The sequence below is a fragment of the Neopsephotus bourkii genome, unplaced genomic scaffold (assembly GCF_033783945.1).
Source record: "Neopsephotus bourkii isolate Nb327-2 ecotype Australia unplaced genomic scaffold, CSIRO-AGI_Nbou_v1 NB_1663, whole genome shotgun sequence".
In the NCBI taxonomy this organism is placed as follows: domain Eukaryota; kingdom Metazoa; phylum Chordata; class Aves; order Psittaciformes; family Psittacidae; genus Neopsephotus; species Neopsephotus bourkii.
The window spans coordinates 801,328-829,155 of record NW_026902137.1 but is presented as its reverse complement, the minus strand read 5'-3'; the positions used below and the strand labels follow the sequence as shown (position 1 = coordinate 829,155).

Genomic DNA, 27,828 nt, shown 5'->3' with positions numbered 1-27,828 from the left:
AACAATGGCTGCACCTGGCGCCGGGAGCAGCGGCACGGAGCCGGCACGCGGCCGCGGCACATCTGCTGCGCGCAGCCCCCGTCCCCCCGTCCGCAGCCCCGGCTCCAGCTCCAGAGCCGCTCGCTGCAACAGGTTGAGAGGGGCTGGGGCGCTGCCACCGCTTGCCCGTGGCTTGGGGCGAGCTCAAGGATGGGGCTCAGCGCCCCTGAGGGCTCCTGGGTGCTGGAGAGGGGCTGCAGTGACAGGACAGGGGTGATGGGTTCAAACTGACACAGGGGATGCTCGGGTGCGCCCCTGAGGGCTCCTGGGTGCTGGAGAGGGGCAGCAGTGACAGGACAGGGGTGATGGGTTCAAACTGACACAGGGGATGCTCGGGTGCGCTCCTGAGGGCTCCTGGATGCTGGAGAGGGGCTGCAGTGACAGGACAGGGGTGATGGGTTCAAACTGACACAGGGGATGCTCGGGTATGCCCCTGAGGGCTCCTGGATGCTGGAGAGGGGCTGCAGTGACAGGACAGGGGTGATGGATTCAAACTGACACAGGGGATGCTCGGGTTAGATACAAGGAAAAAGCTCTTCCCTGTGAGGGTGCTGAGGCACTGGCACAGGGTGCCCAGAGAAGCTGTGGCTGCCCCATCCCTGCACTGTTCAAGGCCAGGCTGGACAGAGCCTTGGGTGACATGGTTTAGTTGTTAGGTATCCATGCCCATGACAGGGGGTTGGAACTGGATGATCTTCAGGTCCTACCCAACCCTAGCCAGTCTATGATTCCATGATTCTTGGGTTGGTTATGGTGAAAGAGATGCCTTTGAAAGGGACAGATAGGCAGCATCCCACCATCAGGTTGTGGCAGCCTGTTGCTGGAAGGAAAACTGACTCTCAGCTTTGTAGTTTCCATAAGAGTGGAGAGCAACAGAGCAGCAGATCTGCAACAGCCCTGGTTCTTCCTGTGAGCATCCTCCTTCAACAGCACAAGTCCTGTTACAGCCATGAAGGACTGGAGTCCCGCATGGGAGCACACCAAGGAAATTCAATGCATGTTATTGTAAAACCTTACACTTGCCTTGCAAAACCACCACTGCCCAGCCTAGTAAAAGGCATGACTGTAACACTTTAAAATGCTTTGAAATGACTCTTCCCCATTCAGGCAGGAGCCACCAACACACAAAACACTGCTGATGTCAAGGCCCTGCCTTAGAAAATTGCTTGCAGACCCAGGAACAGAACCCAAAGTTCTCCGTGCTGCACTACAGCTGCAGGATCATCACTCACCAGTGCTTCCTGGCTTCTCTTTTGCTCTAAACAAAGGTTTTTCCAGCCTTTCCCTGGATGCTGCATGAATGAAGACAAAAAATAGCAGTTGCCCAAGCTCCCAGAGACCTGCAGTGATGCTGCCCCCAGGGACTGCTCTGGAGTGTCTGTCAAAACACATTTCATACCTAGCTTCTAACAAGCAGTCGGATATGGAAGCAGTTACTAGATGCTAGGATAAAGGCAAGCTTATGATCTAGCCCAGAACCAGTATAGATAAGCCAGCTCTTATTATGGGAAAACGACCCAACAGGCAACAGATTACGAGCATCTCCGTTTGGGTTTCAGAACCAGCCTGCGTTGCCTTAAATCTGCTACATATGCCCAAGTCCTCAAATGACTTCCTTCAGCTCTCCAGCACCACTATAAACATCGCGCATACACGTCAAACAAATCTTGTGTTTTAGCCAAACCCTAAAAAAAACAGAGCTGGAAAAAACAAGAGGCCACCTGGCTCACCCATCCCAGCGAGAGCCGTGGGAGCGCGCTGCCTCCTGCATGCTGCTGCTGCTGCTTCTCTGGGTCAACTCAGGGACCAAAGAGCTGGTTGCCCTGAATATAGCTCCTGAAACGCTCTTTCCTACTGTCCCCCTCCAGTGATCACCTCCACAAGCCAAACCCCACTGTCAGCAATGCGTGACAAAGCTCTGTAAAGCAGCAGTCAAATACTGAGGGACTCTCGGTGATGGGACAGACAAGGCAGCAGCAGCAGTGAAACCCTGCTCTCCGGGGGACACTGGTCCTGCAAGAGTAAGAGGAGTAAAACAGAAGGGAAAGAACAAGCCAAGAGCCTGCCCCACATTCACGTGAGCAAAGCTCCCTTCGCTTCTGGCTGGAGCAGGTTGAAACGAGCCTCTGCAAAAACCAGCACATCCAACTTGCAAAAATAGCAGCAGCGCCTTGGAAGTGAGCAGGGGCTGTGGCTCCAGGCCTTGGGCAGAGCAGAACCTCACTTGGCAGCCCCAGCCTGGCCTTTTCACTAATAAATGGAGTTTCTGCTCTCTTCCTCAGGGCATTCCCTGTGTAACAGACTTCTCAGATTAACGATTTATTCTCCTTGCCTTTAGCGACTCTGCTCCTTCCTCAGACCCTCCGAATCCTTCACTTGACTTCCCGCACTTCCCTGTTGGCAGGGTTTGCTCACACTGCCTCTGCTGTACCCCTTGTACCTTGGTTCATAAACTGCAGTCTCTTAGTTTTGCATAGTTGCAGGTTTCTCTATGATGGAGCACGGCTGCCCCATCCCTGGCAGTGTTCAAGGCCAGGTTGGACACAGGGGCTTGAAGCAAGCTGCTCCAGTGGAAGGTGTCCCTGCCCGTGGCAGGGGGTTGAGGAGCTTTAGGGTCCCTTCCAACACAAACCAGTCAGATTCTCTTCCCAAACACAACCACCGCTCTCACCTGAGCACCAGCCCGTCAGGCACACCAAATCCTTTCAAAAAATAGGAAAATCTGAGAAGAAAACCCAGTTTCCCACAGGGCTTAAGCAAGACACTGTAAATCAGCTATTTCATGTCCAAATCCTGCTGCCCTGACGCCGGCAAAACTTCTGTCTGCTGCCTCAGAGCCCAACCTGCATGGAGACAACGAGAGCAGATGCTCCAACATGCGGCGTTCCCAAATTCAGGAAGTCTTTGGGAGAGCTGCACAGAGGATCACAGCTCTCTGCCTTCAGAGATCGTCACCCTCTGTGCAGCTTGGCTGGAGATCTGCTGGGTTTCATTCCTCCTTTGTGAAACAGAGCTGCAGAGCATCAGGCAGCACACACTCCTCCTGCCTCCTCTCCAGGCTGTGAGGGATGCTCGGGAGGTGTTTGCCATGCTGTAGAAGCAGACTTACAAGAGCTGATTTTCAAAGCCTGTACCCAAACGCTTGTGTGCTGCAAGAGAAGGGAAACCTGAAGGTGGCACACGCAGGGGCTGAGCAGGAGGAGTGTGGAGCTGCAGCCCATGCAGCACCCTGCCAGGGACCTGGCCAGGCTGCACTGCGCTCTCCCTGGGGAATCCCTGTCACTTGGCACAGCGAGAACTAACCCAGACAAAGCAACAGCAAAGTGCCCCAAAGGGAATCACCCTGCACCAGCCTAGCAAGTACTCGTCTCCCTTTTCCCAGCCTGACAGCAAGTGATCCTCAACCACATTTTAGCTCCCCAAACTCTGAGCACTGATTTTGGGGCACCTCCCATGGCTGGGCAGGGTTTCTCCAGCACATAAAGTGGGCTGTGAGTACCATCACAGAGGAACCAAGGGCTGAAGGGGGGAGAAAAAGCCAGTAATATCCCAGAGCCAGGCAGCAGCTCAGCAAACATGCAACAGAGGGATCCCTACAACAAGAGGGATCCCTACAACAACAGGGACCCCCAAGAGCTGGAGAAGCAATTTGAGCCACTGAACCTTCCCAAAAATATCAGGGGATGGAGGGATGTGCAGGTTTAAAATACACATGAGGATCAGGAGATTATAATGGAATAAGTGAAAATACAGCAGCCTGCATCCCAGCAGTGGAAATATATAGGGCAGGGAAGTGTGTTCTAGTAGCACAAAATTGATCCAAGAGATTTAGATGCTGGTAGCATCAGTTGCTGCTCAAGGAGCGCAAAGACAAAAAAGGGAGCAGCAGCCTCTGCCACAATGCAGAGGAGCATGGAAAACAGAGAACATTAAGGAAATTTGGGATCTGATGGAAGAAATCCACCTCTGCAGATTCCACACCCCCCCAGCTTCACTATCAGCAGGCAGAAATGAGAGTAAGGCTCGGTACGGCAGAGAAACGCGTTCTGCTAAAACACACAGATCTCTTCCTGCTTTCTCCCATTTCCCCAGCACACGAATCCCAGCCTTCTGCGCACGGGGAGGTGGGGGGGGGAGAAAATACAAATCAGGAAAAGATAATAATCACCCATTCCATAGCAACACAGAGGAGCCGTAACACAGCTCAGCTCCCCTCCGAGAGAGTTAAGTGTTTTTTCAGCTGCAGAATCCACGCATGCCGCCGGCTCCTCTATTGAAGTTTCCCCCGGCAGAGCCACTGCAGAGGACAGGAGGCAGGGATGGGAGGCTCCCACCCTCTCCCTCTACCTGTGCTCAAGGTTGAGGCTCTCCGTGGACCACCAGCAAACCCCACATTGCTGCTCAAAGCTCCTTGTCAGCAGCTCAGCATCCCCCCACCCCCGAGCATCCCCACTGCGCCTTACCCAGTCCCCTTTAACAACAGACCCCTCTCTGCTTACCCTACACAGCGAGGCTGCAAGGATCCAGCTGCTGGTGGATACACCTATTTTCTTTGAAATATAAAGCAAAAGGGCTCTTCCTCCTCCTCCTCCTCCTCCACTCGTGATCTTCGAGCGCAGCCGGAGCCCAGCCTGCCTTCTCCTTTCATTAGCTGGACATGTGTCAGGTCCCGCACATCTGCGATTTCTCACTGCCTGGAGCCGCCTGTCCGATTCCAGGGAAACACAGATGGATCCCAGATGGGAAGGTCCTGCCAAACAGACCAGCTCTCCACCTTGCCAGAATACCCAGCTTAGAGGCACACACCCTGGGCTCTCTGCCTGCTCCCTGCCTGCGCCGCTGCTGCCAGGCTGCTCGCCAGCTGATGTCACCAAGCACACACCTACCAGCGCCTCGCAGCCCGCCTGACATTAACTTGTTAAATACAAGGGATTTGTTTATGGCCGGCAATAACAGCGAGAGGAAAGGAGGGTTTCATCAGCACGGGTCATCCCCAAACCCACTCTGCCTTTACACAGCGCTGGGTGCAACCCAGCCTTCATCTTAGCCCTCGATTTTGAAATCTGGATGAGCTGTTGGCTAAAGGAGGGAATTAATCCTGTGAAGGTTTCCCCCATGCACATAAATCTTCGCTGTAAAACTCCCCTCCAAGCCCCAGCGCCAGAGTTTGTGGCGCTGGAAAGCTGGCATGTGTTAGCAATTAGAAGCAACAACAAGATAACAAGATACTGATGTTGTGAGGGTACCAAAGGAGGACCCGAAAATTCAAAAGAAGAGCGATTAAATGTGTAACATATTACTGGGATCGAAGAGGAAGTGTTCAAGGAAAACATAAATCTGAACTGGTTTATACAGGGAGTAAACGCCAGCAGGGATCTCACAGCAGCAAGGGAGGCTCAGGACACAAACCCACTGGACACAGCCGTATCTGACCATCTTCCCCCTCCCATTAACACCCAGCTCTGCCACCTACAACCCCCTGGTCATTCTGAATAGCTGCTCCCCGATGTGCAGCATGAACAACAGGTATTAACTGGAGGCCCCAGACTAATCCCATCAGCCCAGCACCATTCACCACAAGCCGGGTGCTGGGGAAACAGGGATTTACACAGCAGCATCCCTGGCCATGCAGATGGGGGTCCCTGGCTGGGACTGCCTTGGAAAACAGGCAATTCCCACAGAACCCAAGGAAGAGAAGCAACATTTGCCTTCTGCTTGCAGACCCTGCCCAGACACAGAGCTCAGGAGGGATTCACTGCTCCAGTCTGTATTTGTATATTCAGCCCTCAATATAACCCTTTCCAAATCTCTGCAGGTAAAACCACCTCTCTCTTCAGATACTTTCTGTGAACCAGGGACCTTCCCCAGACACCGAAAACCTCCCGTGGCCCAAGCTGAGGGATGCTGATGCTTCAAAATCCCCCAAATCACACAAGCAGATCTCCACTGTTGGTGTATGAGTGGTAGTCCATTTACTAACTCACAGACAGCAAAATCCCTCTTTTTATGGCATTCCCAATGCTCCGGTAGGCGACAGCTAACTGCCAAGCCATGTCCATAAACCCACCGTAAGTACTGCCCCCCGGCATCCCACCCAGCCCTTCATCCCCTGCTTCTCTCCCTCTTACTCCTAATGAGTTTATGGTACCTCTGCTTCCCTTTAGGAAGGGAAAAGGCTGTAAAGGGAGGGGAAAAATAAAAGTGCTTTAAAGGAAGTATTAAAAAGCATTCTAGGAGCAGGCATGGCATGTGTTCATGAGCACATGGGCCACCATCGCCTACCCCCAGCACAGGCAGGATGCTGGAAGGTAACAGGGGGGAGGCACTCGGGCAGGAGAAGTTCAGTTGTAGGAGCACATGCAGCTGCTGCAGCCTTGGCTGGATGAGCACCCTGCTCTGAGAAGGGCAGGATTCACAGCTACCCTCCCACCTCCAAACCTCAGTGAAGAGCAGCAGTTTCACACACTGCACTTCAAACAAGATGAATCCCAGGCAAGTTTCAGCACACAGATACCTGGAGCACCTTGTGGAGCCATGCTGCGGCTGGGAGCAGGCAGATCCCACTCCTTCCTGCACCCCAGGCCCCGCTGGCAGGGCTGCTGGCAAAGCACATCAGTAAAACAGTTCAGTTCAGTTCAGCTCGCGGGGGCTTCTGACACTTGTGATGGAGGTTGCGCAAAATGCTGCAGCTCTCGAGATTTCATAAGCCTGAGATGGAAAAATCATCTCTGAATTACACAGACAATGAGGGAGACGAACCCCAGCAGCTCCATGAGCACCAGAATTAATGAAGTTATTTTCCTATGGACTGGTGTGTCATGGTTTGTGCCCCGGCGCCTCGTGCTGTGCGGTCCCCAACAGGAGCCCTCCCCAGCCAGGGTCAAGCCAACAGTGGTGTCTCTCATGTGGATTCTCTGATGTCTTGCAAGTGGAGAGCTCACATTGCAGCTTTGCCCCCACTGGAGATGTCACCAGGCAGATGGACACAGCCCTAGGCGTAAGGCATTAAGCATTCAGCATCAGGCACTGCTGGTCCCTGCCCGGACATCACCAAACCAGCCTGAAACCAGGCAGTGAATTCAAAAGCTGAGCACAAAAAGGAGGGGGATGCTGTGTGACCAAGAGAAGACGCAGCCTGGGAGCTGCCAGGTCTCTGGGTCAATGTCATCAGAGAAAGCCCTCTTACAGGACACATGAGATAGCCTGAGATTTGGGGGTTTATCTGAGATAGGTAACCAGCCCTACGTGTTCCCTCTCCTTCTTTTTAAGTCCTGTTTTAGCTTAAGGACCTCAACAGCTTGTAAATGTTTCACTTTGCATAAACAAAAGCTGTCCCCACCTATGACAACTGGGCTGTAACTCCCATTTGTCAAACCATGGCCAGATAAATCTTCTCCCTATTTTTACAACCTGAAGTAGTTTAAAACATCAAAACCTCAGGCCACTGAGTATCTGCAGCATAGTCACAGTGATTTGACTTTACTGACCTTTATGAAACTGTGCACACTCTTTGCCATGGTGTCCAGAGGCCAATATCTACCAAACCAACATCCTCAGAGAAAGGAAATCTCCACTTCTGGCTAGAGGGGCAGGAATATGCCAAACCTCATGGCTCACCTTGGAGTAAGGAAGATGCACGTGTGGTTTTGGGCTCTCAAGGCACAAAAATACCTAGGTGGGACACCTAGGTGCTCTTGGGTAGTAGCCACTGCAAAACTGCCTTTGAAAGGGTTGTGGATTGTATCTTAAACATGAGCCATGTGCCTAAGCTCACCCAAACCATGACCCATCCCTAAGCTCACCCAAACCATGACCCATCCCTAAGCTCATCCAAACCATGACCCATCCCTAAGCTCACCCAAACCATGACCCATCCCTAAGCTCACTATGGAGCTGCAAGCAAGCCAGGAGAAAGCGTCTGGCACATCCATGTCCTGCTCAGCCACTGCCTTTGCAAACAGAGCAGAGGGAAGTACAGGCAACACGCTACTAAAAGACACCAAGATGCATCATCTATCAACCTCCAGCAGCACCTCGACACAACCAAGAGGCCAACCTGCTCCCAGATATGCATGAAGACAGATTTTGTAACCCAGATATGGCCACTAGGGTGGAAGGAAGGAGGACTGCAGGCAGCACAGGGCAAACTGCTTTCCCAGGCTCGCCGCATTAATCTGCTTCTGCTTTCTTCTCCTGGGAATGTTCCACGGAAAGAAGGATGCAAACAAAGTTTGAACACTGGGAGCTATTGATACCTGCTGCTGAGTGTGGTTTCTGAGGAAAGCAAGGCAATCTGAAGAATTTTTCCACTTTCCAGTGGAATTTTTATGCCTATCACAGCCCACGGCCACAGCAAGCACAAGAGACCTGAACCCCTTCTGATTTTGCTGCTGTTCCACCCATATTTCATGACATACCACAGCTTTATTTTTGTGCCTGCTGGGTTCTTACCTCAGAAAGAAGCTTCCCTCGCATTCACAGCAGCTCTGGAAGGCTTTGCCTTTTTTCAGCTGACCACTTTCCATTGCACAGAAGAATAAATTCAAATGCGCCAAGGCAGCCAAAGCCATTTATCAGGCTAAGTGGAAACCGTAAATTCATGCTAACTGGAATCTGATGGAAACCAATTGGGATCCTCCTCCTCCTCCAGGCTCAGGTCTGGCAGGAAAGTCAAACATTTTATTGCCTTCTTTATGCCTTACTTACAAGTGAGTGGAGCCAAGAAGGGGCTGCTCCCTTTGAAGCCACACTGCTGGGGTTGCAGGGCAGGCCCGTTGACTTGAATACAAGCTCAGCTGACAGAGGCAGGCACCCACCCCCCTTAACAGATCTTAAACCTCTCCATTCCTGGCAAATTTATCACATTTAACAAACATCCTCTTTTCAATACAGCCATGATTTAAATTAGCACATGGGAGATGATGGTAACAAGCTTAATTTGTCAAGTAAATCTAATCACATTGCCTCCTGAAGGAGGAGGAGTGCTTGGCTTATGTGCAATTGCAGTCCTGCCCAGGGAGGGGGGGAATGTATTAAAAGTTGGTTGTAACTGAGCTGGCAGAACTTACACCCAGAAAAACTATGATCAGACACTGCACCTGGAGCAAAGGTGCAACAAGGAACTAAGCACAACCCAAAGAAACTATTGAAACTTTACTTCTGGCCACTGATTTGGGACTGGGGGGGGACAACACCTAAGCAAAACTGACCTTATTCCTGCTGTATGAGTGCATATGTAAAGAAAAACCACCCAAGAATGGATATCCTGTCAAAAAATCCCCTCTAAGACAACAAACCAACTCCTAAACCTAACACTCTTGCTCTGATGAAAGATCCAAGCTCTGTAACTGCCATGGGTATATAAACCAAACACAGAAAGAGGGAAAAAGTGAGTAATCCTGTTTGGAGAGCCCAAAGCCCAGCCTGCAGAGGATTAAGCCCAGTCCAGCAGCTCTGCAGCCTGACAATATCCTCCAGATCAACAGCAGTGCTGTTGGATGACAGAGGTTTGTTCCCATGCATGCACCCACTCCCCCCCAGTTGTAGTTTCAGGCACACTTGTCTTTCCCTGCCCAACACCCAGGTGGGATCCGGAGCATTCCTGGCTTTGGAAGCAAAGCTGGTGGAGTCTCTGCTGCAGCTGACTTGGGCACCTCCCTGCTGCTTCAGAAAACCCAGTTACCTGCCTACAGCTGACATTTCTGCCCCAGCCCTTATGGGGCCAGACCCTTTAGCATGTGCTTATGGTGCAGACAAGCTCTGGAAGCAGAAATCCTCCCTTCTGCAGGTGAGATGATGTGCTTTGAGAACTGTGTCCCAGGTCAGATACTGTTCTGGCCTCCCAGTGCTCTGCACACCTGCCCTGTGGAAGATCACTGACAATTAAGAAAGCACATGTTGAAGCTTATCAAAGCAGGACCTGTCAGCAGAACTCTGTCTGCAAGAAACCTGGAGAGGGGCTTGGGACAAGGGCCTGTAGGGCCAGGCCAAGGGGAATGGCTTGAACCTGCCAGAGGGGAGACTGAGCTGAGCTCTTAGGCAGAAGCTCTTCCCTGTGAGGGTGCTGAGGCGCTGGCACAGGGTGCCCAGAGAAGCTGTGGCTGCCCCATCCCTGGCAGTGCTCAAGGCCAGGTTGGACACAGGGGCTTGGAGCAAGCTGCTCCAGTGGAAGGGGTCCCTGCCTGTGGCAGGGGGTGCAGCTGGAGGAGCTTTCAGGTCCCTTCCAACACAAACCAGGCTGCGGTTCTATGAACCTGTGGTTTTGGTCTCACCCCAGAAAGAACATTTGCAAACAAAACCAGGAGTGCTAAAATGCCTGTGATGGATCCCCAGCCCCTTCCCTACAGCAGGGTCATTACTCCTCAGCTCACTTCCTGCACCTCCCTCAACCGGTGACTTCCCTCCTGCAGGCTGTGGCTTTTCCCCTGATAGCAGCTTTTCCTTCTTTATACTGGACTGTTAAAGGAAGCCTTGTCCCCACCTCATCCTGAGCTCCCCTCCCCTCCAGTCCCTGAGACTGCAGCATCTGGGAGTGCTCTTGGGTGCTGATACCTCGTGTCATTGCCAAGCCACGTCCTGGCATCACACAGCTAAAGGAGGGTTAATTTCCTCATTCATTAATTGTCACTAAGCTGGCACCTTCATTCAAAACATCCAAATTTCTCACCCAAACTACAGCCTCCGCTTAAGGCACTTCAATCAGTCCTCAGTCTTCTTGTTCCTTTTACCCAGTAAACCCACCAGTAGGACTTGAAGCAGGGCTTTCCAGTCAGTGCTAAACCTGAACAGGATTCCCTTCCCTCCAGCCCCACCAAACAACCAAACCTCACGTTTTAAACGGGTTGTGTGTGTGTTATTTCTATTTTCCCAAACATTTTCCTTGGCAAAGCCCACCCTTGCTGGCTCCTGCTGCCAGTGGCCTTTTGGACCTAAGAGAAGGTGGGTTTGAGGCAAGGACAAGCAAAGAGAAGGCAGCGCAGCCCCTTGCGCCTGGCCCGGCATTCCAGGGCTGCGCTCCCGGCTCCACCAAGTCTGACGCAGGAGCACTGCTGGGAGCGATTAGTCCGCAGCAGCAGCAGCACCAGCGCGGCCACCCAGGCGCAGGCAGGGCGAGAGGCTCGGCTGCCACGGGGCCCTGTGCCCGCCAGCCCGCCCCGGGAGCCGGAGCGGCTGCGGCTCCGCTCGGGGCAGGCAGCCCGGGAGGAGCGAGGGGAGAGCAGGGGTCCGGCCGGGAAGGGCTGGAGCTCACCCACGCCGCCCGCTGCCCAGGGTTAGTGAATGGGATGCTGATGGAGAGCTCAGCCTCCATCCGCAGCTTCCTCTTAGCCTGCCTCTCGCTCCTCGTTCCCATGGCCTGTATCCGCTTCTCCCTTTCTATATCCTTCTTCCCTTTCCGCTACCATGCTTCATTTTGCCTTACTTCTGCTTCCACCATCTCCCAGCCCCTCACTTGCCTCCACTTCCCTGAAGCCCCAGCATTCCTAACAGCTGATCCTGAAGATCAGCATGCTCATACCCAACCCACAAAAGCTCAGAGCAAGCTCAGAGCATCCACTGAGCTCAGCCACCTACAATCACAGAATCAACCAGGCTGAAAAGATCTTTAAGCTCATCCAGTCCTACCATTGCCCCAGCACTGCCAATGCCACCACTAACCCATGGCACTGAGGGCCTCATCTCCACCGTGTGTGAACCCTCCAGGGACAGTGCCTTCAGCACTGCCCTGGGCAGCCTGTTCCAATGCCTGAGCACTCTTACAGTTAAGGAATTGTTCCTCAGCTCCTGCCCTGGTGCAGCTTGAGGCCGTTTCTTCTTGTCCCATCCCTTGTTCCTTGGGAGCAGAGCCCAGCCCCTCCTGGCTCCATCCTCCTACCTGTCTGTCTGGTACCTGCCTCTGCTGCCTACCCAGAACTAAAGCATGCACCAGCCTCAAAACCCCCATGGAATGAGGAACCACATGGCTGTTCTCCATGTGCTGCTGCCGCTTCCCAGCGAGCTGTCAGCGCTCCTGTCTTGGTGCTGGGAGACCTAAGATAAAACAAGGCAGAGAGAGGAGCCCCCAGCTCCACATGGGATGAGCCTCATGAACTGCTGCTGCTGCATGAAATGCAGAAGAGTGGAACTTTAGGCATGAAAGGGGAAATGCAACAACTCGTGTGGGTTGTGCATCCTACCAGATCTCCTCTTGGAGGTAGAAATAACAGTAAGATTAAGTGACATGGGTGGCAACGTGCAAAGTCTTCTAACAGCTGCCAGAATTTGGTGTGCTCAGTATCCAGAAATGTCTGGTTTGGATCTAGGATAGAGTTAACTCCCTGAAATGAAGGATCGGATCTGTGGTGGGAGAGGCAGGGAGAAAGGAAAGGAGAAAACAAGCAATGAAGCATCATTTGAGAGTCATTAGGGCTTTGTGATTCTCCAACTGGCTTCTATTAGGATTGCATCTGTATTTGGGTGCATAGAGGGAGGAAAAAATAAAGGGAAAAACTCATTCCAGAGGTGAGGAGCAAGCAGCAGGATCGCTCCTGTGCCTCTGTGCTTCCACTGCCCCTGGGGTGCTCGGATGCAGCTCAGGGAGGCCCAGGCACAGTGAACAAGGACCTGATATTTTATTACCTTCCTCTCCTGTCGGAAGCAGAGCCTATTTGCAGATTTACAGCTCTCCTCAACAGGAAGTTCATGTTTACAAGTTTCCAGGGAAAGAAAAGGCAGCATTCCTGTCCTATGCGATAGCTTGGTGGGACGCCGGCTCACGTGGGAGTTCTCGCATTGGTATGTTAGACAGGAATGAGTCTGAGGCATGTAAAAACATCCAGACAAAAAGTTAAAGCTATGAAAAAATGCAAAGGCCAGAAGGAAAACAGTAATCCAGCAATTTGGTGGAAAATACACAGCAAGACAGCACAGCCATGTCTGGAAAAAGACTTGTGCAGCATCTGGGATTCACACTTCAAAGGGATGGAAGAATTTTAAGAGGATGAAAAGCTATATTCAGGCACCAACATGAATTTTTCGCCTCTGCTCCAAATCTCTGGTCATTCCCATTACACTGTTCCTCCAAGGGGCAGCAGCCAAGCCCAGCTCCCAGTCACACCAGGGTGGCCCCATCCCTCCCAACAAGTGCACACTTGGGACCACAGTGCTGTCTGGTGGTGCTGCTGGATCCACTGGCACCCACCAGGATCCGTCCTCCCCCTTGAGCACAACCCCAGATCAGGCGCCCTCCTCTCTGCAGCCACCAGTGCCCAGAGAGTTTGAGCAATGGGGAAACCACAGACCATAACCAGAAAGTAGAGACAAGCTCAGGCAAGCAGGAGGCAGAAACAGCTCCATCCTGTGAAACCCGGATTTAAAACCTTCCCCTTCCATATGGTTACTAAAACCACCAAAACTAAACACAAAACCCAACCCTCTTTCAAAACTTACACAAAACAAGAAACCATCAGGACAGCCAAAGGTCAAGCAGCCAGTGATCTACCAGGATGCCAAAGCACCATGTTCACAGCAGCAAACATTTACTGAGGCCACGTTGTACAGTTTAGTCAATACAATTACAGGGCACCAAGGGTGGTTTCTGATCCCTGAGCACACAGGGAAAGTTTCTGTCTTGACAAATGACCATTTTCCAACAGAGGAATGATTCAATCAGAAGATTCGTCTCAGACAAACTCATTCAACAGAACACAACAGGTACAGAAAATCAAGTCTCAAAGAGACAGCTACTTGCTCCCTAGAGAAACAGCAGGAGAAAACCAGGCTGACAAAGCACACAGGGCACCCACCCTTGAAACCCTCTAGGATTTAACATGCTTGATAACAACCCAGCTAGAGAGGAAGCTATAATTGCTGGAGGCACTACCATATCTGTACCAAACACTTTCAGCCATCGCTGCCCCCAGCACAGATTTTGGGGACCCACCCCATCCAGAGGTGCACATCTCCATTTGCTCCTTGGGCATTTAAGCTCTTTCCAGCAACAATACAAATTAAATTCTCAATGGAGTCAGAGGGATGGGAGGAAGGAGTCATGCAAAGTTCCTAAAACTTATTTTTCCAATGTAAGTGCTTAGGAGAAAACCATTATCAAGCAGCTTCCTGCCCTGGAGCCGAGCATTTTACATCCACTTGACACCATCCCTACCGAAGGGGACAGGAGTTATCACATCCCTTATCATTTCTATGCAGCAGAAATGCAGACCTGCTTGTCCCTGCTCCTCCTGGCAAGCTCCTTGTGGCAGGGGAGTGAGTGCTCAGCACCCTGCTCTGCTTCCTGCATGCTCAGCAGCCCTGCCCCTGCCTGCTCCCCCTGACCTGGTGGGAAATAACGCTGCAAAGCACTTGAGACAGTTCAAAGAGATTTTTCAATAGGCTGAAAAGAGCATCTCATCAAAGAAGGCAGATGTCTCTCACCCCTGCACTGGACGTACGTGTTCAGACAACTGTCAAGACTAGGAAGTCAAATGTCTGTATGTTGAATTAACATGAACACGGGGAAAAAGGAGAGGCCAAGAATTACCTTCAACCCAAACCTCAGATTTACTGAGCATGAAGCTTCAACAGCTGTCAAAATCTTGATTTCCTACACCAGGAGTTATAAAAACCCCCAATCTCAGTGGAAAGAGACATCTTAATTTCAAAAACTAGTAATAAAAACCTGCAGCAGGAGATGGAACAAGAGAGATCAGTCAGCAAAGCTCCTCCAAAGTGGGGCTGGATTTGATGGTTACAAGGCGGCACTCTGGAAGAAGCTGATTTGCTTTGGCTGTTTTGCTACTGGAAGAAGAAACAACAAACCACATTGAGCACACATTTAGCTCCTCTGCATTTCACTGCCTCAACATAGAGCTGAGGCTGGCGTGAAGCTGTGTGTATGTATCCCGGTGATCCTGCCCAGGTGACCCAGCTCCACGTGGGGCTGCTCTAACCTTTCCCAGCTGTGTTTTGGTGATGGTCTGATGGTCTCCACGTGCTGCTGCAGATGGAGCAGCTGCAGGGAGAGGCAGACACCTGCCTGCGGTGCAGGGGAGATCAGAGACTGCAGCTCCTGCCCTACTTAAGGCTACAGCAGTATCGGGATTGTAAATGCTGTATTTGGGGTTAATAACATGGTGGCTCTGAGCCCAAGCCACTCAAAATGCTGCACGCTGAGGTTTGAGTTCAGCCTGGCTCATTTATGTACAGTTAATGTCCACAGCAGCTCTCCACTGACCAGCCCCACAAAAACCCTGAAGGAGTGGAGAAGATGAGTGACAGATACACATTGGTCCTGCCCCAACCATCACAGAACCCCAGACTGGTTTGAGTTGGAAGGGACCTTAAAGCTCCTCCAGTTCCAAACCCTGCCACAGGCAGGGACACCTTCCACTAGAGCAGCTTGCTCCAAGCCCCTGTGTCCAACCTGGCCTTGAACACTGCCAGGGATGGGGCAGCCACAGCTTCTCTGGGCACCCTGTGCTGTGGCATCTCCAAGACTCCTTCTGGTATTGAACAGCCTCTGTTGTTGGTGAGAACCTTGGATTTCTTACAACTAAACAGCAGCGTAATGCATCTACCTTACCAGCAGTGCTGCTTCAGCATTCCTTGCCACCGTTTTCCTGCCAGTCCTTGTTCAGTGATGACAATATTTCTATTCAGAACACAAGAATATGGAACTATGTGATTACAAACTGTAGAGACAGACAAAAAAAACCCCCACTTCCCAATAGGCTCCAAATGTCTGGACACTGCAGCAGCAGGAAAAGAAGCTATTTGTTAAGAGTCAGCAGTGAGTTTTAGATGACTTGAACCTCAGTCAATCCCAGTCATATGGGAAAAAAGCTGCAAGATGTAATAAAGTTTTGGAAGAAAAGAGAGAATTTGAGGGCAAAATTTCGATCTTGCAGAGCCAAACTGCCAGGAATTGGTTCAAGCAGCCTGCAGGGGCAACTTGTGTTGACTACAGAAGATTCCTGTGCAAATGAAAAGGTTTTAGCTGCCTGCTTGTTTTGGCACTTGGCAAAGCTGCAAACTCACCCCCAAGGTTCTCACCAACAACAGAGGCTGTTCGATACTGGAAGGAGTCTTGGAGATGCCACAGCACAGGGTGCCCAGAGAAGCTGTGGCTGCCCCATCCCTGGCAGTGTTCAAGGCCAGGTTGGACACAGGGGCTTGGAGCAAGCTGCTCCAGTGGAAGGGGTCCCTGCCTGTGGCAGGAGTTGGAACTGGATGAGCTTTAAGGTCCCTTCCAACACAAACCACTCAGTGGTGAATGAGAGGTGCTGGAGGTGCAGCCCACTAAAATTCTTCCATGTTTTCAAGAGCCAAGTCCAAACAAAGCAGCATTTGTGCAAGCTCCTCTTGGGTCCCATATCCCAGCACCTGTATCCCCATGTCTCCTGGGCACCCAGCTTGCCCCTTGCCTTTACTGTGTCACAGTACATCTCTGCCTGCAGAAGCTGACTATGAAAAAGAACTGTGGCTGTCTTCTTGACCCATGCAGAACAGCTAATCCAAGAGGGATAATCCTGTTTTAATGAGGAAATTATGGGAACTTGAATAAAGTATATGTTATAAAAGCCCTACTAGAGCATTCTTTAGTCTGTGGGACTGGATGATGGACTTCTAAATGGAATTTTGTAAGCACCTGTCTCGAGCTGTGTAATGTAACAGGAGGCAAGAGAGCAGACCTGCTTGTTTGCAAGGCACCATAAACCTGTAGCAGCACTGGAAGCACACTTCCTATAGCTACTGAGACCCGAGTGCCACCCCTTCAACAAAATGTCCCATCCTCTGCCTGCTGGAGGAGACAAGAGGACACCACAATCTCCAGCTCACCCAACTCCATCTCTCCAACTCACAGCACCCCTCCTGCAAGCCAAACATGAGGCTGACCATGGATGGTGTAGCCAACCTGTCCCCAAGAAAGTGGACCAAAACCACCAGCTGATTTCACACAGACCAACAAAGAGCAGTGAGACAGCAGGAACTTCATCAAAGCCACACTGAGCTGCAGTTGAGCTGGTGGCCTCCAAGCTGAACCTTCAAGCCTCTGCCAGACTGGGAATCAGTGCCAGGTTTTGCATTATAGTAAGACCATTTGAAAACAATTCCTCATTACAACTGAAGTGTAGAAATCCACTTTATGCTCATTGTACACACACTTGTTTCTGACCTCACAGGACCTTGCCCCAGCACCGAAGTAGAACCCGATGAACTGACATTTCAACACTTTCTTTTACCCTCAAGTATAAACATGCAACTGCTGAGGAAACGCAGTGATGCTCTGACCTGACACAACCAGTCCTGTTGAGGGATCATTCCTGGGCTGTATCACTGACTGGAATTACCAGGGCTTTGCCAGCAGCTTAATGAGATGGAAACTCACGCTCCCACTGCCAGGATTTGTTTGTCAGGGTATAAACTATTTGGATGCCCCAAATATTTTGCTTCTGTGTTATAAAACAGGTGTGAAGAGGTGGATCTCAATCCACGGAGCTGCTGCTCAGGGAAGCACAGACATTTGGCCAGCGCCATCAGTGACAGATTTGAATTCCTGGCGTGCTGGATGTGCACAGGCAGAATCTGTCCATTGGCTCCTCCTTACCTCGGTTGTTCCTAGAATGGTTTGGGTTGGAAGGGACTGTAAAGCTCCTCCAGTTGCAACCCCTGCCACGGGCAGGGACACCTTCCACTAGAGCAGCTTGCTCCAAGTCCCATCCAACCTGGCCTTGAACACTGCCAGGGATGGGGCAGCCTTAAAGCAGCTCCCAGTGCCTAAAGGGGCTGCAGGAAACCTGGAGAGGGGCTTTGGACGACAGCCTGTAGGAACAGGCCAAGGGGAATGGCTTGAACCTGCCAGAGGGGAGACTGAGCTGAGCTCTTAGGCACAAGCTCTTCCCTGTGAGGGTGCTGAGGCGCCGGCACAGGGTGCCCAGAGAAGCTGTGGCTGCCCCATCCCTGGCAGTGTTCAAGGCCAGGTTGGACACAGGGGCTTGGAGCAAGCTGCTCCAGTGGAAGGGGTCCCTGCCTGTGGCAGGGGTTGGAACTGGATGAGCTTTAAGGTACCTTCCAATACAAACCAGTCTGGGATTCTCCAGGACTTTCTAGGCTGCCTTACACCACCAAGAGCATCAGCAAGATAGCGAAGGTGCAGTGCTGGTGGGAACTGAGACAATCTTATTGACACATATAAGAGGCAAAACTGAGAACCTATGCCAACCAAACTATCTTGTCTGATATCTGTGCGACTGAAGGCAGGAATTTCTGCATAAGATCCTGGTCTCTGACGCTCAATCAGGTCTATGCACCCTCAGAGCAGTCATCAGCACTGATGGAGGATCAAGATGTGGTAAATGGTATTCAGGAGTAGTGACTGAGTCTACAAATGTTATTGTTGTGAGCACATTTTACCATAAAAAGATAACAAATTTCATTCTATTAACTTTATTTCAAGCTTAGGTTAAATTAGAGGTACAGGGCTCAAGGGAAACTGCTGTAATTATTAAATGGGAAATAAACCTGCTGAACACAGTCACTGCAGTGACTGAAGCCTCAACATTTTACTAAAATTGGTAACAGGCAAATGAAGAACCATCTCAAAACAACCCTGCCCAGCAGTTTGTGTGCTTTGGTAGTTGTTTACCCATTCACATGCACAAAGAGGGTTTGGTTTTCCTCTTCCTAAAATCAATGCTACCCAGGGTAAGAAATCAGTTTGTTCAATGAGACAAGTATGTTCAAGAAGAAAAAGGAGGAAAAGTGTGAACACTGTCAGAGCACTGCAGTGGAAAACTACAGCAAGGCCAAGCAGGTGCTGTCAGATACGGGGAGCAGGGACAGTGATGCTAAAGTCTATGTGGGTGCAGGACTCCCTGTGTCTCTAAATATCCACCTCTCCTTTCTGTGTACAGCTTCACAGGTGAGGGGTGCCTTGGCTGGAGGAATGGATGCAGGGATGACAGCAGAGACCAGGTTAAGGAGCTGTTCCTGCCTTTGTGCTTCTCCCATCACACAGCCCCAAACCGTTCCAGCTCTGTGGAGGACCAGGGATACCCTCCCGGATCTGCTAAAATAATGTGCTTCACAGCTGCCACAGATTTGCCACATATTTTTTTCTGGGAAGGATCCTCAAGTTTGCTGCCTTTTCTCTCCATCTCTAAGCAGACCTCCTGGAAAAAAAACATCAGTCCTGGGAAGTGGATGTCTCCACGATGAGGAGACCAAGTTTAATACAACTTCTATCTATGGAGGGGAAGGAGAAAGGAGTAGGGAATGCTCAGAAAGATAGAAACCTGGATGCATCAGCTTGTTCACGCATCCAACCGTGGCACAAGCACTGACACACTTAAGTACGTGCCCAGGCTCAAACAGGAGGTAGATGTTTAGGCTGACACAAGTGATCTCAAGCTTGGCTTGAAGGTTTTTCAGTGCTTCCTGCTCTGTGACAGTTCAGGAGGGGGAATGCACTGAAAGAACGCTCCTGAGGATGAGTTTCTCAGCACAGCATCAAGTACGGCATGTATCGTCACCACGGGAAGGTGCTCCATCAGCATCTGGAGTGTGAAGAGGGAAGCAAACAGCAGAAGGAAAGCAAAGCACTAGAAAGAATTTCTGGCTGGAATTTGCTGCTTTCAATCCTCGTGTGAACACGGGCTGTGTGCTGCAGAACACCATGCTCACACCGCGGAAGCAAAATGGGCACAAGGCTTCCATCCAACTCGGGTTTAATGGCAGAGAAGATAGATCCGCTCTTTGAGAAGAATCCCAGTTGTTGATGTCTATTTTGTCTGGCGATGGAGCGCAGCATTCCTCCTTCCTTCTTGCCAACAGTGCTGGAAGTACGGTGTACTTTAAAGTAATTACAGTAGCTCATCCCGGAAATGGCTGCATTTCAAACTAGGCAGGAGACACACAAGTGGGGAGTGCTTCCCTGAGGAAGGTTTAACCTGCTTCAGACCTCAGGCTGAAAAGACGCTCTCCCAGACAAACCATCACTGCCTGCTTCCTGTACCTGTCCAGTTTGTCTCCCCTTAGCCTACCTAACCTTGCCAGCAGCTCCACGCTGGCAAATCCAGGGAAGCACAGCCCCAGCACGGCAGCCATGGGCAGGAGCTGCCTTCCTACAGAGGCTTCATCCAGGCTTTTTCTTGTTGAGCTGATGTCTCTCTGACTCCTCAGGAAAACTGGCTGACATTTGGCTGCGCCAACCTGTACCCTTCTAAATCCACAGCCTGAGTTCTGCAGTAGGCCTGGAAGTGTTCAGTGCTCTGATTACTGGGAGAACAGCCACAATTATCCAAATAAAACTATTACTGTATTGGGCCTTAGATCATAAATAGAACTTAATGGATTTATTACATCCCAGGAAGCGAGAGCTACAGAAGGAAAAGTATTGAGACATGTGCATTGCTGCTACCTATCAATTTCTCCTCAACGCTCAGCACTTAAGAAACACCCCAAGAAACACACTGCTCCCACAGCCTAACTATTTCCAGGTCCCCTCTGAGCTCTTCCCTTTTAGCCAACTCGCACGGTACACTTTAGCAGCTGAAAATTAAAGGGTCACAATATTGAGCTTTCAGGTATCAAGTTCACAATGGAAATGGCAGCTGACACAGAAAGGGCACTGCTGAGCGCGGCGGGAATAATTCTGCTGCCTCGGAGCTGGAAGCAGCTCCCTTACACAAAGTTTGTTATTTAACTCAGTGAGAAATGAAAGAAAATGCCACAGCCATGGATTTATTCCTTGCACAGCCTCTTTCAAATCATACTCCAAAAACCAGAGCTGTATTAGCAATGAGCCTTAACTTCTGGCTGCAGCATCCTCTTTAATCCAAATAACTCCCTTTCAAGTGAATGCAGCGATGGCCATGGTCTAAGTGAGGGCTGCTTGTCCTTCAAGCCCATACAAGCTCTTCTGCTGGAGCCCAACTTCCAGACACTTCACAGGAGCCAAACACAACTGGGTGCCTTGAGTCCAACAGCCAGCAATGAGCAGTCCGGGATGTTCAACAGCCACTGGGCAAGTGACCTCATGGAGAAGGGCAGGAACAACGAGGGCTTCTGTGGGGCCATGGGAAGGCAGCCAGATGAGCCTGCTTCCCGTTTGCCCTCCTCACCTCACCCAGGAAAGGCCATGTTGCCACCCCGGGGATTCCCCACCTGGCCCTACACTGCCCTGACAGCCCAGGCCTGCTGCTATCTCCCAGACAGATGCATTTATTCTCCTGAGAGCCTCCCACATCTTATCTAGCCAGTGGTTTCCAAACGCTGCTAAGTCCAGCTCAAACCGCCTGAAGCTCTTTTAGGCAACTATTCCTGGAAGCACTTTGGCCTGGGGAGCGAGTGGCCCCGTGCTGCCCTGCGATGGGATGGGGATGGAAAGCATCTCCTGCACCGCTGTATACAGGCCCTGGCCAGGGGATGGATGTACAGTTTACAGAGATCCCTTGCTTGAAGCAAATTTGTCTCTCAACACATGGCCAAACTCTCACGCAATAAATTAACTATTTGGCAGCCACTGAACTAGCTCTGGAGCCAAACCAATTAGGGTTTAATGTGATCCCAATTTCCTATTTCTGAGACAGGGGTTGGGATAGGGAGGGGGCAGAAGGGGGAAGAAGAGGGAGGGTGAAGTAAATCCCCTTTGGGTTTATAAATCCTGTGCCAATCATTCCAGCTAAACCTGTCACCCACAGCTCTGACTATGGATTTGCACTCCGGGCTCCGTGGGCCGCTGTGGGAACGGGCGCATTGGACGCAGCCAGCCCGACTCCTGACTCCCCACATGTGTTTTCCATACTTGGGAAATTCAATCATTTAAAAAATATTTACCAAGCTTTGTCTTTAATTAGAAAAACATGAGGACGGATAAGGCAAGTTATTGTTTCTAAGCTAGAAATGTCAGAGATCCTCATATGTCAGCAGATAAAGCCCGCAGCCGACCCATGGACATGCTGCCAGGGTGAAGGCAAATGGTTCAAAGGTTTTTTCCATCCCTCTATGTACAGAGTTTTACAGTCAGTGGTTCCTCGGCCCCCACCAAACCTAATCAGGGAGGAGGAGGGGGGGGGGGGGGAGAGATTCCTCCCTGCAGATATGCTAGATAGGGTGTTTTAATGCAAAAGAGCTTGCCCAGCAGGGGAGGGGAGGAAGATGGGAGCCATTTGACTGCTTTGTGTTTTAACATCCTGACTCCAGGCCCTTCCCCATACCTGCAATTACCTTCCATCACCTAAGATAAGCAAATTAATCTCATCTGCACCTGGAAATGCCACAGGCTGAGAAATACCCATCCTTTAAAAAGTGTTACATCCAGTTTCTGTTTAACCAAGACCCACCAAAACGTCTGCTCCCAAGAACCTAGCCACAAAATACTGTATCCCACAGTACTCACGTAAGAAAAGAAAGCTGACTGTGCTCCTAGCAAACAACCACGAGCATCTGCCTGGCCTGGACCATATGTGACCATACAGATGTACCCCATACTACAGGCCCTCTTCCATCTCCATTTGCTCAAGCACCTCCAGCCAGATGTAAAGTGTGTCCGCAGGCAGGATGCACAACAACTTCAGAAGTATAAAGCAAATATGTGTTGGCTAGCAGACACAAAAGATAGCCCAGATGTAATGAGTTATTTGGCTTAGCATTTGTGTGCTTACCACTTGGAAGTCTTTGCTGGCGTCAGCAGCGCCCCTGGATGGGCTGCCCAGCGCTGCCATCAGCCCTGTCCTACAAGTACCGGTGACTGCTCATCCCAGACCAGTCCTTGGCCAGCCCAGCCTATCCCCACACACACCAAGCACATACAGGCTCCCTGTTCTCTTTCCGTTAGGATTTTATACCTCCTTCTCCTCCTCCTGCTGACTCCTGTCAGAAATGCTGCAATAAAATGCATGTGAAAGCCAGGTGGGAGCATCCCTGGTGACATATTTGGAAGAATTTGCTGCTACAGCAACTAGGTGCACTATTAGGAAGTGACAGACTAATTCCCAAGAGAACGTGAGGATTAAACACAGTTGAGGGAGAAGCTGGTATCAGTGCTAACCAACTAGTCTGTCTATTGAGTCCACTCAGAGACAAGCAGCAGTAGTTCTGCAAGCAATCATAAAGTATTAATCTGATTATTATACAATATCCACAAAAAGAACCTGCTACACTTTCCATTCAAAACCATTCTGTAATAACTCAAAAAGCTTCAAAGTGTCTCCTATGGACATGCCATTTATGTTCTGAAAATATCCTTGTAAGCCAAGGTTGAGGGCTATTATCAGCTACTATCTTAAATACCGACATAAATCTACACTGGAGAAAATCCCTGCCTTTACATTATATATATCAAGACTGCAAAGCACGCCTTTGAGGAAAACATATGCGCAGATTTTGACCTCAAAGTCCAATTGCCAAGTAAGTTACTACTTGCAGAAGTCAGTGCTTCTCTGGAAGAACATGAAATGGAGTAAAGAACATTTTAGCTGTGCTCTAAGGTCAGGGTTGATTAACCTGGAGTGCACAAACACAGCTTAAATGATGACCATGCCCCCTTGATAACGGAATCAAACACGAGTGTGCACACATGTGGGATATGAGAGGGATGGGAAGGTGACAGGGACTGGAAGGTGACAGGGACAACGCAGCAGTTTTCTGCCCCAGACGCTGGCTGGACAAATGCCTTCAGGAGGGTGGTTTTCCATCTGGAAGAGGTCCAGGTAGATCGCCAGCCTGGGTGGAAGCACTGCCTCCAGGGCTTGCTCCATCAGAGATACATTCACTTCTCACCTTCCCCAGTTTTACAGCTGCCCTCTTCTGAAGTCAGAGTTAACCACTGATACTTGCCAGCAGAAGTGAAACCCAAGCAGTCCTCCCCCCTCTCCAGTGGTTTATGGCAACATCTCAAGGTAGCTGCAAAGCCTTGGCAGCTCAGCCTGATGGAAACTGTAGTCAGCTCACTATTCCACTCCAGTCCTGCTTTTAAGAGTCAACTGCATGAGCTCTACCTGAAGTACATCCTCTTTCTATTCACAGAGAAGCTGCAAATCAAAAAACTCCTCTTATCTCTGGCTGCTTTAAAAAGCCAGTTTATTTCACCCTCCCCAACACTGGTGCAAGAGTTAACACCTTAAGCCTTTTACTTTACAGCATATGAAAACCAAGACTAAGTTCCTAAAAGACCCATTTTAATTTCTGCCCATTGGAAGTACCCATTGAAGTACAAGCATGCTCATGAGAGTTGGTATGTGCCTTAAACTAATATGGAACATCCCAAAGTTTCAAAGCAGCCTCACATTTCTTCTGTCTTTCTGGATCATCAGTTTCACACTGAGCACTGAACCACTTCTCTGTAACACACAGCCAAAGGAATCAAGCAACCTCCTGACACTATCAGCAACTGTATTCATAACAGAGCAGAAATCCCTGGGCAGATAATCAAAGCAATGCCTATCATTTGTGCTTCTGAAAATTATCAGTTTACAGCTCACTATTCACTTTCTTGAGACCAAAGATAAGATTCAACAGTGTTCTTAAACACTAGACCCAAGAACCACATGATCCAGCTTTCAGCCTGTTCAATAAATGGCACTATCAGGACACTGTTATCTGTTCTAGCTATAAACTGCTGAAGGCTGTAACCCATATTTATGTGCTTATCCTTAAAAAACAGCTGTATGGCTCACTCATTAGCACTTCACCAGTGGATGCTGAACCACAGGCACATTAAAACTGCATAAGAAATGATGCTGTAGGTGCTGCTGTATCACCCGAATCCTCGCAGCCACTTATCACTCTCTCCAGCCAGGGGCTATGGCCTTTGCTGTACCTGACGGCCTATGGTCAGTGTGAGCACTTCAGACCTGTCAGCAGGACCCAGATAAAAAGCCCTAATCTCAGACATGGTTAAATATTGTAAACCTGAGCACCTACATATACATTTATCTCTTCCTGACACGATTCAGACAGAAACAGTCAAACAACTTGCCCAAGGCTGCAGAAAGTTTCACACCTGAGAGTGGAACTGGTTTCACACACACACCCTTGAGGCTATGGCTTTAGGCACATCGCTGTCTCCTTTAGCTTCAGTTATTTTTAAGCAGGATTTCAAAGGTCTGTCTCTCCTCCCAGTGCTCCAAGAGAGCCAGGGAATCTCACCAGTCTGCATACACCATGAGCAGACACACTGAGTGGGATCTGCTTCATCTAAACCCCTCCTTGCCAAAGCCAGTGCCAGCTATCCTGGGCTCCCCTTGCAGTCAGTGAAAAAGCCCAGGCACCTCCAGCATGTAATTTGTCTCATCCAGAGAGAGGTGCCCAAAACTGGGAAGATGAATCACTATCAGAAGCCCCTCTTTCTCCACTGCCACTGCAAAGGGAGCTTGGAGAAAGAAGATCAGAGAGAGAGGGCTGACTTCTGGACAAGGAGGTTAAAGCAGATGATCTTACCCAACCTCCTGTTGTGGAGCCTTTTCTTCACGGCAGACAAAATGAAGACACCTCCCTGGCAGTGAGATCAGGAGCTCATCAACCAGGGACCAGTGCTCTGTAAACCCAGGGGATGTTAACGCTTGCCTACCACTGTGCCCTCCTCCCGCTGCAGCCACGTGGGCCACTGACTGTTTCAAGGCCACATGCTTTGACTTGCCTTAAGGGATAAAAACCTTACTCTGAACATCTCCACACAATCTGCACTAAGCAGCGTGGTACAGTATTCATCCACCCTCTACCATTTCCGCCACTTGGTAATTCCTTCTCAATACCGGGAATTCAGCTTTCAGGGTGGTTTCCACATTAGCATCAGCATCTATCTTTACATTGCTTCCCTATGAGCAATCACACTTCATTTCAAAATTCCTTCATTTCCTCTGAGCTTTGGGACGTGCTTTTAACCACTTTTCTCCCTTCACTGAACTATGACTTATCAACAGGCTGTGACTGCGCAAATGGCCCATGCAGGCTGTCAGCCTGGACATCCCATTGCCCACAGCCATCGCGGCTCCATCTGGCACCTCTCTCCTCAGCCCAGGACGGTCCATTCCAGACTGTGGACAAACAAACGCTGTGCACACGAGCACAGGTGAGAAGAACGGTCAGGAGATTACGATAGCGTGGGGCACAGGCTAACTAACCATGTACCCTGCTCTCCTGCCAACCTCATCGCTTGGAGTGCCACTCTCCTGGTAATAAACCTCCTGTGTTGGGAAATAAGTGAAAACCCCAGGTATTCACCTTCCCGCGCAGAGGATGCTATCACAAACGGGCTTCAACTACACACACCCACACACGCTGCCCATCCGAGTGCACGTTATGGGTCTGGCCACAGCCGAGCCCGCTGCCCGGCTCCTCCTAAGCAATGGGCTGACCGCGGGGCTGCAGGCACCAGCCCTGCTCCACGGGTCACGGAGCCCCATCCAGCGCGGAAACCAAACACACACCCGCGGGCTGGGCTCGCAGGTGGGGGGTCCCCGAAGCTGCCCAAGGCGTTGCTGGCAATGAACCGCATGGATCCGGCACAGCGCTGCAGTTAACACACACACGTGTGCCGCGGGCAGAGCCCCGCGGGCCGCAGCGGCCCCCCTGGGGCCGGCACCAGCGCTGCCCCCCGCTCCCCCGCGCCGCCTCCCGCCGGCCGAGGCCCGGCCAGGCCGAGGCGCCCCCGCCGCCGCCCGGCCCCGTTCCCGGCCCCGCTAGGCCCTTCGCCCCCGTCCGAGCGGCGCCGACCGGGCCGGCGCCGACCCCCCCCCCCGCCGCGGCTCTTACACTGGCAGCCGCCCGCGATCCCCACCATCGCCCGGCTCCTCGGCGCCTCCTCTCGCTCCCCGCCGCGGCCCCACCGGCCCGGCCCGGCCCGGCCCTTCGCCGTGACGCTACCGGGGGCGCGGCCTACGCGGCCCGCCCCGGCAAGGCCGCGGGAGCCCGTGCTGTGGGAGCGGGGAGCGCGGGCTTGAGGTCACGGTCTGTAGATGGATTTAATGATGGATTTTTAGCCTAAGTGGGGCTCGTGGCCTCCCCACCGTCATCTCACCGACTGCACTGGGGCTTCCCCACTGTGTTACAGCACCTGAGGCTGCGCTGCGCTCTGAGGTACCTGGAGCATCCGAGCTGCCTCATGGCGTTCCCCGCAGCCCCACGCCTCGAAGGGTGGTTTCAGTCAGGAAGCCAGGCTGTCCTGGCGGGTCTGGAGGTGCAGGGCAAGTGACATGGAGAGTCGTGGTTTGGGTTGGCAGGGATGTTGGAGATCAGCTAGTGCCACTCCAGGGACCTCTTGCACTGTGATGAGGTTGCTCTAAGCCTCATCCAACCTTCATGCCCCACAACTTCTCTGGTAACCAGTGTCTCACCGAAACTGTCTTCCTTAAAGCCAGTCTAAACTGACCCTCTTCCAGTTTAAGGGTCTGCCCTTCGTCCTGTCACTTACAAGCCTTGGTAACAAGTCTCTCTCCATCATTCTTAGAAGCCTTTGTCTATTGAAAGGCTGCAGTAAGGAAGAATGGGCCTTTTCCCAAGGACCAACTAACTCCATGGTCCTTCCTCTGTGGAAAGGGGGGGACCTGAAAAGCCTTACTACAAGATCTCGTGGTTGGGTTTGGCGTTGTTGGCCAGGGAGCTGTGTGCCAGGAGATCTCCCATGGACTGCTGCCTTTCCACAACTGGCCACAGGAAATCACATTTAGGTTTACATGGACAAAATGACAGGAGCATCCATCCAGCCTCATCATCCTTGTTTTAACTTTGTGCCTTTGCCTCTTCCCCTTGCGAGGCACCAGCGCTTCCCTGCACCGTTCTGTCTGCCAGAGCCTGCATCCCACACACAGCTCTTAT

General features: G+C 51.1%; 1 protein-coding gene across 5 annotated transcripts in view; it reads right to left on the bottom strand.

Moving 5' to 3' along the window:
• The window catches only part of CBFA2T2 (CBFA2/RUNX1 partner transcriptional co-repressor 2), a 61,609-nt gene extending 34,711 nt beyond the window's left edge, over positions 1 to 26,898 (bottom strand). For 4 of the 5 annotated variants that reach the window (XM_061375611.1, XM_061375607.1, XM_061375610.1 and 1 more), the window contains exon 1: positions 26,767 to 26,898. In XM_061375611.1, the coding sequence (XP_061231595.1) occupies positions 26,767 to 26,794 (28 nt within the window). In that variant the 5' untranslated portion in view covers positions 26,795 to 26,898. Of the gene's footprint in view, positions 1 to 4,538; positions 5,486 to 26,766 lie in introns of those variants that run through there. The other variant, XM_061375612.1, reaches the window with a different exon arrangement.
• Between the last annotated feature and the right edge of the window lie 930 nt (positions 26,899 to 27,828).